Source organism: Salvelinus fontinalis, chromosome 20, assembly GCF_029448725.1.
Source record: "Salvelinus fontinalis isolate EN_2023a chromosome 20, ASM2944872v1, whole genome shotgun sequence".
Taxonomy (NCBI): domain Eukaryota; kingdom Metazoa; phylum Chordata; class Actinopteri; order Salmoniformes; family Salmonidae; genus Salvelinus; species Salvelinus fontinalis.
In genome coordinates, this window is record NC_074684.1 from 6350990 (window position 1) to 6365161 (window position 14172).

Consider the following 14172-nt stretch of genomic DNA (forward strand, 5'->3'; position numbering starts at 1 on the left):
AATGGATGGTTCTGTGGTGTATGATGTTAAATGGATGGTTCTGTGGTGTATGATGTTATATGGATGGTTCTGTGGTGTGTGATGTTCAATGGATGGTTCTGTGGTGCGTATGGTGTTTTATGGATGGTTTTGTGGTGTATGATGTTATATGGATGGTTCTGTGGTGCGTATGATGTTAAATGGATGGTTCTGTGGTGTATGATGTTAAATGGATGGTTCTGTGGTGTATGGTGTTATATGGATGGTTCTGTGGTGTATGATGTTATATGGATGGTTCTGTGGTGTATGGTGTTATATGGATGGTTCTGTGGTGCGTATGATGTTAAATGGATGGTTCTGTGGTGTGTATGATGTTAAATGGATGGTTCTGTGGTGTATGGTGTTATATGGATGGTTCTGTGGTGTATGATGTTATATGGATGGTTCTGTGGTGTATGATGTTATATGGATGGTTCTGTGGTGTATGGTGTTATATGGATGGTTCTGTGGTGTATGATGTTATATGGATGGTTCTGTGGTGTATGGTGTTATATGGATGGTTCTGTGGTGTATGATGTTATATGGATGGTTCTGTGGTGTATGATGTTATATGGATGGTTCTGTGGTGTATGATGTTATATGGATGGTTCTGTGGTGTATGATGTTATATGGATGGTTCTGTGGTGTATGATGTTAAATGGATGGTTCTGTGGTGTATGGTGTTATATGGATGGTTCTGTGGTGTATGATGTTATATGGATGGTTCTGTGGTGTATGATGTTATATGGATGGTTCTGTGGTGCGTATGATGTTATATGGATTGTTCTGTGGTGCGTATGATGTTAAATGGATGGTTCTGTGGTGTGTATGATGTTAAATGGATGGTTCTGTGGTATATGATGTTATATGGATGGTTCTGTGGTGTATGATGTTATATGGATGGTTCTGTGGTGTATGATGTTATATGGATGGTTCTGTGGTGTATGATGTTATATGGATGGTTCTGTGGTGTGTATGATGTTATATGGATGGTTCTGTGGTGTATGATGTTATATGGATGGTTCTGTGGTGTAGGATGTTATATGGATGGTTCTGTGGTGTGTATGATGTTATATGGATGGTTCTGTGGTGTATGATGTTATATGGATGGTTCTGTGGTGTGTATGATGTTATATGGATGGTTCTGTGGTGTATGATGTTATATGGATGGTTCTGTGGTGTATGATGTTATATGGATGGTTCTGTGGTGTATGATGTTATATGGATGGTTCTGTGGTGTATGATGTTATATGGATGGTTCTGTGGTGTATGATGTTATATGGATGGTTCTGTGGTGTATGATGTTATATGGATGGTTCTGTGGTGTATGATGTTATATGGATGGTTCTGTGGTGTGTATGATGTTAAATGGATGGTTCTGTGGTATATGATGTTATATGGATGGTTCTGTGGTGTATGATGTTATATGGATGGTTCTGTGGTGTATGATGTTATATGGATGGTTCTGTGGTGTATGATGTTATATGGATGGTTCTGTGGTGTGTATGATGTTATATGGATGGTTCTGTGGTGTATGATGTTATATGGATGGTTCTGTGGTGTATGATGTTATATGGATGGTTCTGTGGTGTGTATGATGTTATATGGATGGTTCTGTGGTGTATGATGTTATATGGATGGTTCTGTGGTGTATGATGTTATATGGATGGTTCTGTGGTGTATGATGTTATATGGATGGTTCTGTGGTGTATGACGTTATATGGATGGTTCTGTGGTGTATGATGTTATATGGATGGTTCTGTGGTGTATGATGTTATATGGATGGTTCTGTGGTGTATGATGTTAAATGGATGGTTCTGTGGTGTATGATGTTATATGGATGGTTCTGTGGTGTATGATGTTATATGGATGGTTCTGTGGTGTATGGTGTTATATGGATGGTTCTGTGGTGCGTATGATATTATATGGATGGTTCTGTCATGTCTGTCAAGTGTAAAACTACCAACAACTCAATATTTCATGCCTTCTGGGAATGTTATAAAGTCCCAAAGTTATGGGCAGATTTGGAAAGATGGCCGTCAGAAGTATTACAATGTAAATGTACTTTTAATCCGTCTGTACCCGATGGGTTGGACAATACTTTTCTCATCAATTATCTTCAAAAATCCGATAATTCAAAACGGGAAATCAACCAATCCACCTTCTGTCACGCAACGGACAGGTCACATGCTTGACAATCTAAAAATAGAAAGCGCGTGGGCGAGGGAGAGAAACAAAATGGTGCCGTTTGAGGACACGTGGCGGAAAGTGAAACGGTCGCTGGAGGTGGGGGTGAGGGGGTCACAGGTCTGGACAGGTGTGATGTAGTTGATATTTGTATGATGTCCGTCGTTTGTAAGTGTATGTTTTGTACTGTTGGTAAAAGATCAAATACAATCGTATAAAAAAAAATAGATAAACTTTTTCTCTGATCATAATGCAATACATCTAATCCCAGCCAATCGCACCAAACTACAAAATGGGACAATTATGCCAGTGAGATCTTACAAGGCTGCTTTGACTGTACAGTGTGTGTTCATATAGGGAGCGTTTGAGGAGGCCACTGAAGCGATCACTGACTATATTACATTCTGTGCAGAGATAATTGTTCCTTCCAAAACTCTAAAGATACACTGAGTGTACAAAACATTAGGAACACCTTCCTAATATTCAGTTGCACCCCCGTTTGCCCTCAGAACAGCCTCAATTCGTTGCGACATGGCCTCTACACCCCGGTCAAAGGCACTTCAATATTTTGTCTTGGCACATATACACAGTCCATAACTCAATTGTCTCAAAGATAAAAAATATTTTTAATCTACACCGATTAAAGTGGATTTAACAGGGGACATCAATAAAGGATCGTAGCTTTCAGCTGGACTCACCTGGTGTTTTGTACACTCGGTGTACAAAGGATCCGAAAGCAACATTTATCGCTATAGCAACAAGGTTGAGGGTAAACGAATGAAATCCAAGTGAAATCAGTATATGGAACAGGCCAAGAGGATGTACAAGGAGAAGGCTCTCCCAGGAGGCTAAACCCAGAGATGCTAGGAGGGGTATGAAAACACTGTCAGCGCTTAACACCCTGCTCCAAAAAAAAAAAAATTTGGAGGTAGAATTGACCAATTAAAAGAGAGGAGGTGACCTCTGACCTATCGCACATGTCGCACACTCTAGCAAATGTTGAGCTGCAACCAACAGATGTGGAAGCCGCATTTAAAAGGACCAATCAAAAGAAAGCACCTGGGCCAGACAACATTAGTGGTCGCCTACTGAAGGTTTCCCATAAGCAACTGGCAGGTGTTTTCTGTGACCTTTTCAACTGCTCTCAGGCAAAACACGCCATCCCAGCAATATGGACCTCATCCATCATATGCCCAGTACCTAAAAGTGCAACCCCTCCTGCAACAATGACTACCTACTTTTTTAGCTTTAACATATTTAGTGATGAAGGGCTTTGAAAGGCTGATTCTCCCCCAGCTACAAAAGGAGGTATACTCTTACACAGAGCCACTCCAGTTTGCCTACGAGTGGCACACGAATGATGCTGTCGATGATGCACTCCTGTCTCTACTGCACTGTGCCCACACCCACCTGGAGAAGCCCAGGACATAGGTCCAGATGGTATTTGTGGATGTCTCTAGTGACTTTAATACAGTCCAGCCTCGCTTAATGGGTCATAAGCTCCAGAACATGAATGTAATTCCGCATCGGATTCTCTGGGCAACAGCAGGCAACTCAGAGGGGCGCCTCTAGGCGGAAATTGACAGATTTTCAATGTGGTTTAGCCAGAACTACCTGGGGTCAATGCAATCAAAACCAAAGACCTGGCCATTGATTTCAGAATAGACCAACCTACTGTGACCATCCCAGTGCTGGAGATTAACAGACAGATCGTATTGCGAGTGGAGGACTACAAATAGCTTTGGAAGCATTATTGACGACAAGCTCTCATTCAAAAGAGAAACTGAGCACATTCCTCAAAATGTCAATTGAGTTCAATGTACAATAACAAGTCCTCCGAGCATTTTAGAAATGCTTTATGCAATCCATCTTAGCCTTTAGTATTGTGGGGTGGTTTGGTGCGCTAGGGAACACAAGTCAGAACCCACTGAACAGGGTAATAAGAATCAGTGGGAAGGTCATCGGGGAAAGCCAGGAACCCCTCAGTGACATTTACAAAAAAAATCGAGTGAGGAAGAAAAGGAAACAAATAGCATTTGACAAAACATACTGTACACACTGATTGAGCAGTACAGCCCCCTACACTCCGAGTGCAGGTATAGAGCTCTCCCGTTCAAATCTACGAGAGCAACTTCTAGACTACGAGAGCAAATCTACGAGAGCAAATCTAATCTACGAGAGCAAATCTACGAGAGCAAATCTACGAGAGCAAATCTACGAGGCAACTTCTAACATCCATCAAACGCATTAATTCTTGAGGTCCCTATTTGTATTCGTATATATATATATATATATGTCTATTTACCCTGTGATTGCGTGGACTGCTTCTAATCCGATATATTGTAGCCTACATGTTTTTGTGTTCAATGTTGTTTGTTTCTGGTATGTACCATTCGTCACCACACAGGAAGTTCCCTCCCAGGAATTATGTTATTTGAATGGATACCCCTTTGACTCATTCCACATTTTATTGTGTTACAGCCTCAATTCAAAATGGATTCAATAATTGGTTCCCCCACCCATCTACACACAAGGCCACATAATGTGAAAACGTGTTTTTGGACATTTTTGCTAAAATACAGAAATATCTCATTTACATAAGTATTCAGACCCCTTAGTCAAAACATGTTAGAATCACCTTTGGCAGTGATTACAGCTGTGAGTCTTTCTGGGTAAGTATCTTAAGAACTTTGCACACCTGGATTGTATAATATTTGCACATTATTCTTTTATTTTTATTTTTCAAGCTCTGTCAAGTTGGTTGTTGATTATTGCTAAACAGCCATTTTCAAGTCTTGACATAGATTTCAAGCTGATTTAAGTCAAAACTGTAACTAGGCCACGAAGGAACATCCAATGTCGTCGTGGTAAGCAACTCCAGTGTATATTTGTACTTGTGTTTTAGGTTATTGTCCTCCTGAAAGGTGAATTTGTCTCCCATTGTCTGTTGGAAAGCAGACTGAACCAGGTTTTACTCTAGGATTTTGCCTGTGCTTAGCTCTATTATATTTATTTTTATATAAAAAAACTCCCTAGTCCTTGCTGATGACAAGCATACCCATAACATGATGCAGCCACCACCATGATTGTACTCAGTGATGTCTTGTGTTGGATTTGCCCCAAACATAACACTTTGTATTCAGGACATAAAGTTAATTTATTTGCCACATTTTTTAAAGTTTTACTTTAGTGCCTTATTGCAAATAGGATACATGTTTTGGAATATTTGTATTCTGTACAGGCTTCCTTCTTTTCACTCTGTCAATTAGGTTAGTATTGTGGAGTAACTACAATGTTGTTGATCCATCCTCAGTTTTCTCTTATCACAGCCATTAAACTCTATAACTGTTTTAAAGTCCCCATTGTCCACATGGTGAAATCCCTGAGCGGTTCCTTCCTCTCTGGCAACTAAGTTAGGAAGGACACCTGTATCGTGTATTGATAGACCATCCAAAGTGTAATGAATAACTTCACCATGCACAAAGGGATATTACATTTTATTTTTACCCATCTACCAATAGGTGCCCTTCTTTGCGAGGAATTGGAAACCGTACCTGGTCTTTGTGGTTGAATCAGTGGTTGAAATTCACTGCGCGACAAAGGGACCTCACAGATAATTGTATGTGTGGGGTACAGAGATGAGGTCGCCATTCAAAAAAACATGTTAAATACTATTATTGCAAACAGGGTGAGTCCATGCAACAGACCTATTGTTAAGCAAATGTTTACTCATGAACTTATTTAGACTTAACATAACAAAGGGGTTTAACCTGTCTAGGATCAGCGTGGCGCTAGCGGCACACCCCCCCCCCCCCACTGAAAAACCAGTGCCGCGAAATTCAAAAAATATATTTTTTTTAAATATTTAACTTTCACACATTAAAGTCCAATACAGCTAATGAAAGACACAGATCTTGTGAATCCAGTCAACATTTCCGATTTTTAAAATGTTTTACAGGGAAGACACAATATGTAAAGATGTACATCTATTACCTAAAAACACATTAGCATAATCCACCATCTTTTATTTGTCCACCAACACCAGTAGCCATCACCAATTCGGCTAAACTAAGATATTTATAGCCCCTAACCAACAAAAAAACTCATTAGATGACAGTCTGATGACATATTTATGGTATGGGATAGGTTTTGTTAGAAAAAAGTGCATATTTCAGGTAGATGGCATAGTTTACAATTGCACCCACCATCACAAATGGACTAGAATAATTACAATGAGCAACGTGTTTACCTAACTACTAATCATCAAACATTTCGTAAAAATACACAGCATACACGAATCGAAAGACACAGATCCTGTGAATACAGACAATATTTCAGATTTTCTAAGTGTCTTACAGCGAAAACACAATAAATCGTTATATTAGCTTAGCACATAGCAATTAGCAGCCCAGCATTGATTCTAGCCAAAGTGAGCGATAAAAGTCAACATCGCCAAAAGATATTAATTTTTTCACTAACCTTCTCAGAATTCTTCCGATGACACTCCTGTAACATCACATTACAACATGCATATACAGTTTGATCGAAAATGTTTATATTTAGCCACCAAAATCATGGTTAGACAATGTGAAATGTAGACAAGCTGGTAAAGAAAAAGTCCTTGCGCCACTTAGACAGTGATCTACTCTTATACATAAATACTCATAAACGTGACTAAAAAATATAGGGTGGACAGGGATTGATAGACAATTTAATTCTTAATACAATTGCGTTATTACATTTTTTAATTTATCCTTACTTTTCAATACAGTTTGCGCCAAGCGAAGCTACGTCAAAAAACATGGCGTCCTAAGCCACTAAAATGTTTCGACAGAAACACGATTTATCATAATAAAAATGTCCTACCTTGAGCTGTTCTTCCATCAGTATCTTGGGCAAAGGATCCTTTCTTGGGAGAAATCGTCTTTTGGTGGAAAGCTGTCCTCTTGCCATGTGGAAATGTCAACTGCGTTCGGGATGAACTGAAAAGCGTGCCCAACTTTTCACATCGTTGCAAAAATAAATGTCCCAAAATCGCACTAAACGGATATAAATTGCTATAAAACGCTTTAAATTAACTACCTTATGATGTTTTTAACTCCTATAACGAGTGAAAAGATGACCGGAGAAATATAACAGGCTAAACTAACGCTTGGAACAGGTGCGCGCCGGTGTCCTCTAGGCTCATGACGCAGCTCCCAAAGAATGACTAGCTTCAGGGTTTTTTCATTTGTAGGGCCTGTGAACGCGCAATCGACCCCGTTGGAATCGTCATCACGTAAAGGCATCCAGGGGAAGACGTAAGAAGTGTCCGTATAGTCATAGCAACGACAGTGCCCTTTTAACTGACTTCAGAAGAGTGGCCAACATTTCTCAAATCTGACTCCATGTCAGGGAAATTGCTGTAGAATGGGCTCTGTTCCACTTAGAGACAAAATTTCAACTCCTATAGAAACTATAGACTGTTTTCTATCCAATAATAATAATAATATGCATATTGTACGATCAAGGATTTTGTGGGAAGCCGTTTAAAAAATTAGCCAAATTAGCATAAATAGTCTAAACAGCGCCCCCATCCCCAACAGGTTAATACTTTTTTACTTGTTTGATTTTCTTAACATTTTTCTTAACATAAATCTTAACTTTTTTTCCGAAAAACATAATTACACTTTGACATTATGGGGTATTGTGTGTAGGCCAGTGACCCCCCCCCCCAAAAAATCGCAATTTTAATCCATTTTAAATTCAGGCTGTAACAAAACATAATGTGGAATAAGTCCAAGGTGTGTGAATACTTTCTAAAGGCACTGCATGGATGGTTATGAAAGGTTATCTATAAAGTGGTATGAAAGCTTGCCTACGTGTATGATCTATTAACGCCTCTCCAAAGTGTGTGAGGCTATATGAAAGGTTCTCCCGTGTTGATGTTGTGATCACGTGGGTGTGATGCTGTGTGAATGGGTCTGTGGTGTGTGAGATGCTGCACGGTGCGTGTGATGACGAGGTAACGGTTCTGGGCTGTCTCATCAGTATCTTCAGGATGTTCTCGGCGGACAGGAAACGAGTGGAGACAGCTCTGGAGAACTGCAACCTCCCTTCTGGACGGGTAAGACTAGCTTATTATCTAGCTCTACCACTCACTTACTCTACCTACAGTGTCTATCCCTGTTTCTCTCTCTCTCTCTCTCTCTCTCTCTCTCTCTCTCTCTCTCTCTCTCTCTCTCTCTCTCTCTCTCTCTCTCTCTCTCTCTCTCTCTCTCTCTCTCTCTCTCTCTCTCTCTCTCTCTCTCTCTCTCCCTCCCTCCCTCCCTCCCTCCCTCCCTCCCTCCCTCCCTCCCTCCCTCCCTTGTTCATCCACACTGTAACGTTCCATACCCCAGCAGATCTGATCATAACTGCTTTTCAGGGAATATCATTTGTGTGGATTCCTCCTTTATAGTTTTTTACATGACTTCCCATAATAAGAGATTCTGTCTCAGTCTGTCTACAGATGAGCCCCAGGGAGAGAGTGTGTGTGTGTGTGTGTGTGTGTGTGTGTGTGTGTGTGTGTGTGTGTGTGTGTGTGTGTGTGTGTGTGTGTGTGTGTGTGTGTGTGTGTGTGTGTGTGTGTGTGTGTGTGTGTGTGTGTGTGTGTGTGTGTGTGTCTCTGTGTTTGTGTCTCTGTGTGTGTGTGTGTCTGTGATGACAGGAGTTGTTTCCTCCAGTCACAGGGGAAAAACGTATTGTATTCTCTGTCATTCCATTTATGTGCTGTTCGTCACAGTAAACGAACACTGTCTGCAAGGAATAGCAAGCAATTAGCTCTGAGGAGTGAAAAAGCTCCTTAACACACACACAAATCCTCCCCCAGACACACATATACAGTACCTGTCAAAAGTTTGGACACACCTACTCATTCAAGGGTTTTTCTTTATTTTTTACTATTTTCTACATTGTAGAATAATAGTGAAGACACCAAACTATGAAATAACACATATGGAATCATGTACTAACCATAAAAGTGTTTTAGATTTTAGATTCTTCAAAGTAGCCACCCTTTGCCTTGATAACAGCTTTGCACACTCTCAACCAGCTTCACCTGGAATGCTTTTCCAACAGTCCTGAAGTAGTTCCCACATATGCTGAGCACTTGTTGACTGCTTTTCCTTCTCTCTGCGGTCCAACTCAGCCCAAACCATCTCAGTTGGGTCGAGGTCGGGTGATTGTGGCAGCCAGGTCATCTGATGCACCACTCCATCACTCTCCTTCTTGGTCAAATAGCCCTTACACAGCCTGGAGGTGTGTTGGGTCATTGTCCTGTTGAAAAACAAATGATAGTCCCACTAAGCGCCAACCAGATGGGATGGCATATTGCTGCAGAATGCTGTGGTAGCCATGCTGGTTAAGGGGCCCTTGAATTCTAAATAAATCACAGACAGTGTCACCAGCAAAGCACCCCCACACCATCACACCTCCTCCTCCATGCCTCACGGGGGGAACTACTAATGCGTAGATTAGATCATCCATTCACCAACTCTGCGTCTCACACAGACGTGATGGAAGGTCAGCTGGGATTTGTTGTTGTTGAAATGTGCTATTAATTCAAACAAAACGTTAGTTCTTATAATCTCAACTCCTCACACACACACACACACACACACACACACACACACACACACACACACACACACACACACACACACACACACACACACTGGCTGGCCTTCAGAAATACTCGTACAACTGCACACGGTCACACACACACACACACATACACAGAATGATACTCTCACACAAACACTGTCTGGTCTTTAGACTCTGTGATCCGAGCAGCGTTTTAAAATCCTCTTCCTCATCCCTCCTTCTCAACACTTTTTCTCCCTCAGCAGTGTTGTTATGCTCTGTTTTGTCTGGGTGTGTCCTAAGACGCTCTGACCACCGAGGTTGGTATGGGTTCAATTCCATTTCAGTTCGATCAATGTAAATGTACTTCCTTAATCGATGGAGTTGGAACCAAGTTCACTGTGCATCCATTTTTTTCTGTGTTTTTTCCCTCTCTCTCTCTCTCTTTCTCTCTCCAGAGTGACTCCGTCCCTCAAGAGGACTTCACTCCGGAGGTCTACAAAGTGTTCCTCACCAACATATGTCCTCGACCAGAACTAGACAACATCTTCTCTGACGTGTAAGACAACTGTCGCTGTCACGTTCTGACCATAGTTCTTTTGTATTTTCTTTGTTTTAGTGTGGTCAGGGCGTGAGTTGGGTGGGTATTATCTATGTTTTCTGTTTCTATGTAGGGTTTCTCGTTTGGCCTGATATGGTTCTCAATCAGAGGCAGGTGTTAGTCATTGTCTCTGATTGGGAACCATATTTAGGTAGCCTGTGTTCTATTGTGTTTTGTGGGTGGTTGTTTTCAGTCTTTGTGTGTGCACCAGATAGAACTGTTTCGGTTTTCACTTTTGTTGTTTTGTATTTGAAGTGTTCTGTTTTTTAAAATGTATTATTAAATTAAGATGAACACTAACCACGCTGCGCTTTGGTCCTCACCTTCCACCGACGAAAGCCGTTACAGTCGCTCAGATTTACCCAGAACTACCGCATGTCCCATACACACATACGTACACACACACACACACACACACACACACACACACACACACACACAATGCCTCGTGAGCTTAGTTCAACTGTTGTACCCCATTGGAACCCAGAATATTCGCTTGTTTTACGCCAATGTTTGTAAACAAAGTAAATGTAAACAAACACTTTATAGCCTGAAAGGGTTGAAACTGTCACCGTGGATGGTCAGTCTCTGCATCCATAGGTCTCTCTATGAATTTGAGAGTGGTAACATTTCTTCAGCCCCATCCCTTTTTACCGGAACAGGGGCGGGGAAGGTGCTTCGTTATTGTTTCAACTGCTGGTTGCAGCGTTATAAGCTAACCTTCTGCATTATTAAGGTTTATGATAAACATCTTAGACACAGCAATAGACACAGCACACACAGCACACACATTTATTCTAAGTAAAAAATGTTAGAGACAGAGAAACATTATGGAATGGATGGTTGCTGTCCAAAATTATATACCGTGTGCTTGCCTGAAGACTTATCATTCTTCAGCGTGGAAAAGCCCTGTTACATTGCAGATCTCAAATGTTCTCACTGAGTTGAAACGGAATTGCCACAATTAAGAGCAGTCTGCTGAACGACTTCATTGTTTGTGTTTGTTGGGTCTTTTTAAATGCCGTTCTTTTCTCTTCTAGCTATCCTCAGAGGCTAGTGCGGTCTGCCCACTGGATAGGGCTCTACGCCAGAGCAGCCAACGCAAATGAAACTCACAAATCCACATTTGAATTTGAGAAAAGTGACACGTCGAGAAAGAGAGCGAGAAAGAGAGAGAGGGAAAGGCGATGTGAACGCGACAGGGATTTTTAATCAGATCTCATCATTTACTTCAACGCCACATTGTGATCCTTTGTCCCTCTCTCCTCATCTCTCACCCTCTTGAATTCTCTCTCGCTCATGTCTTGTTCCCCTGCTTCTCTCTCCTCTCCTCCCTATCTCCTGTCCTTTTTTTAGTGGAGCTAAAAGCAAACCCTACCTGACAGTGGAGCAGCTGACTGAGTTTATAAATGTCCGACAGAGGGACCCTCGTCTCAACGAGATCCTCTATCCTCCTCTCAAACCGGAACAGGTTCAGAGCCTGGTGGACAAGTACGAACCCAAAGAACTGCTGGTGCAGAAAGGTTAGCATGAGTCACACGCACGCACACACACACACGCACGCACGCACACACACACACACACACACACACACACACACACACACACACACACACACACACACACACACACACACACACACACACACACACACACACACACACACACACACACACACACACACTTATTTGTTTTAGAAGAACTCTGTTGTTTTGAGAGTGTACCCCCCCCTTCTCTGAGGGGTGGTAAGTTTGGCAGGGGAGTTACCATAGAAACCACTCAGCCACATCGTGTCCAAGGCGCCAAGAAAGAGGAGAATCTAGTGGGGTTCCAGGGAATGCTTAGACCCACACACACACAGACACACTGACATACAAAACTCACAATCACGTATACACTTGCTCAACACTTCGTTCCTCTCTCATGCAATTCCTTCTTGCTTTTGCTATCAGACTGTGTGTGTGTGTGTGTGTGTGTGTGTGTGTGTGTGTGTGTGTGTGTGTGTGTGTGTGTGTGTGTGTGTGTGTGTGTGTGTGTGTGTGTGTGTATGTGTGTGTGTGTGTGTGTGTGAGTGTGTGTGTGTGTGTGGGGGCTCAATGGTAGAGAACACTTAGGGGAGGACTCCCTGTCTGTCCACCTGTCATGCTCATGCTAGTGTCACACACACACACATGAAGACGTGGGAACACACACACGCACTCTGTTTATCATACAGTCACACTCAGTTTCCCCTTTGTTTGATGGAACAGTCAAACAGCCCTGTAAACACAGTCCTGTCTCATCCCAGACACACACTCTGTCACACTGTGTCAAGTCAAGTACAGACACTGACTACCGGCAGTACTTATCATGCAGATTGTTATTAGACCCGTTATAACCTCTTTATAATGAGCTCATAATCCTTTACTACCATGTTATTATACATCTATTACACTTAGAGCTCTGTGGTTACAGAGACTTCAGGAGTTAGGATCCACACATTTCGTTTCTCAGCCATGTTTATGCTACCTTCTCCAAGTCCTGAATCACACCAGTGGGCCAGAGCACTCAGCAACGCATACATGTTACCCTGCTGGTTCAACTCAACACGAAGCGTGAGGAGGGATGTCTGCTTTACACAAGGGGTGTCCCAAATGGAAGCCTATTCCCTATACAGGCCACTACTTTTGGGACCTGGTCAAAAGTTGTGGACTTATGTAGGGAATATGGCGTCATTTAGGATGCGAGCAGGGATTTGGGAGTTTAGATGTAGTGTTTCGTGGAAAGAAACCGTCCTGGGAGACAGAAGCTGTGGTTCAGACACACCGAGCCACAGCTTCATGGCCAAAGAAAATCACAGGGAATTTTTGTTGAAGTTTTTACATTGTAATGGTCAAACGGATGACGAGTTAATTGTATTTCACTTCAGCTATATGAGCAATTTTAGCGTAAAATAAATATCCTATAGGCTATGCAGAGCCGTGGTCGGATCTATTTCTGTCCACCCGGGTCTATCAGCTGTAGGTACATAGACCTGATGACAATCAAAAAGGACCCCATTCTGACCAGAAGGAGGAAATTACATGTTGGACCCGGATCTGCTCGGCGGTCGGGTCTTGGGTATTCGGGTTTGGGTTGACCCGTGAAGACCTCTAACACACACACACGTCCCTCTGCCCGTCCCAGTCCGAACGACAGATTTCCCACTGCAGTATTTATACAGCCTGGGGCAGAGGAAGGGCTGCCATCTGCTCTGAAGATAGACCCAGAGTTACACACACACACACACACACACACACACACACACACACACACACACACACACACACACACACACACACACACACACCCTTCACATACTCTTCACGCATTTCCTCTATGCCACACAATCTTCACACCAACATTCACACACACCCACACACTCTCCCACTCACTCTCTCACTTCCTCACAGACACATGTGCGTTTGCCCTCTTCCCAGAACAGATCCTGAGGTCCAGTATTATTCAGGAAGAGGAGTGGAAAAAGAGATTCCTGTTTTCTCTCTCTCTCTCTCTCTCTCTCTCTCTCTCTCTCTCTCTCTCTCTCTCTCTCTCTCTCTCTCTCTCTCTCTCTCTCTCTCTCTCTCTCTCTCTCTCTCTCTCGCACTCCCTCCCTCACTCTTGCGCTCTCTCGCTCTCGCTCTCTCTCTCTGTCTTGCTCCCTCTCTCTCTTTGTCTCTCTGACCTTCTCGCTCTCTCTCTCAATTCAGTTCAATTTAAGGGCTTTATTGGCATGGGAAACTTAT

At 42.4% G+C, this 14172-nt stretch overlaps 1 protein-coding gene across 4 annotated transcripts in view; it reads left to right on the plus strand.

Moving 5' to 3' along the window:
* The window catches only part of LOC129817199 (1-phosphatidylinositol 4,5-bisphosphate phosphodiesterase beta-1-like), a 217717-nt gene that overhangs the window by 149007 nt on the left and 54538 nt on the right, over nucleotides 1-14172 (plus strand). For all 4 annotated transcript variants that reach the window (XR_008753683.1, XM_055872201.1, XM_055872202.1 and 1 more), the window contains exons 7-9: nucleotides 8236-8311; nucleotides 10266-10366; nucleotides 11765-11931. Coding sequence is in view for 3 of the 4 variants with exons in the window: in XM_055872201.1 (XP_055728176.1) it covers nucleotides 8236-8311; nucleotides 10266-10366; nucleotides 11765-11931 (344 nt within the window). In the remaining variant the exon portion in view is untranslated. The remainder of the gene's footprint in view (nucleotides 1-8235; nucleotides 8312-10265; nucleotides 10367-11764; nucleotides 11932-14172) is intronic.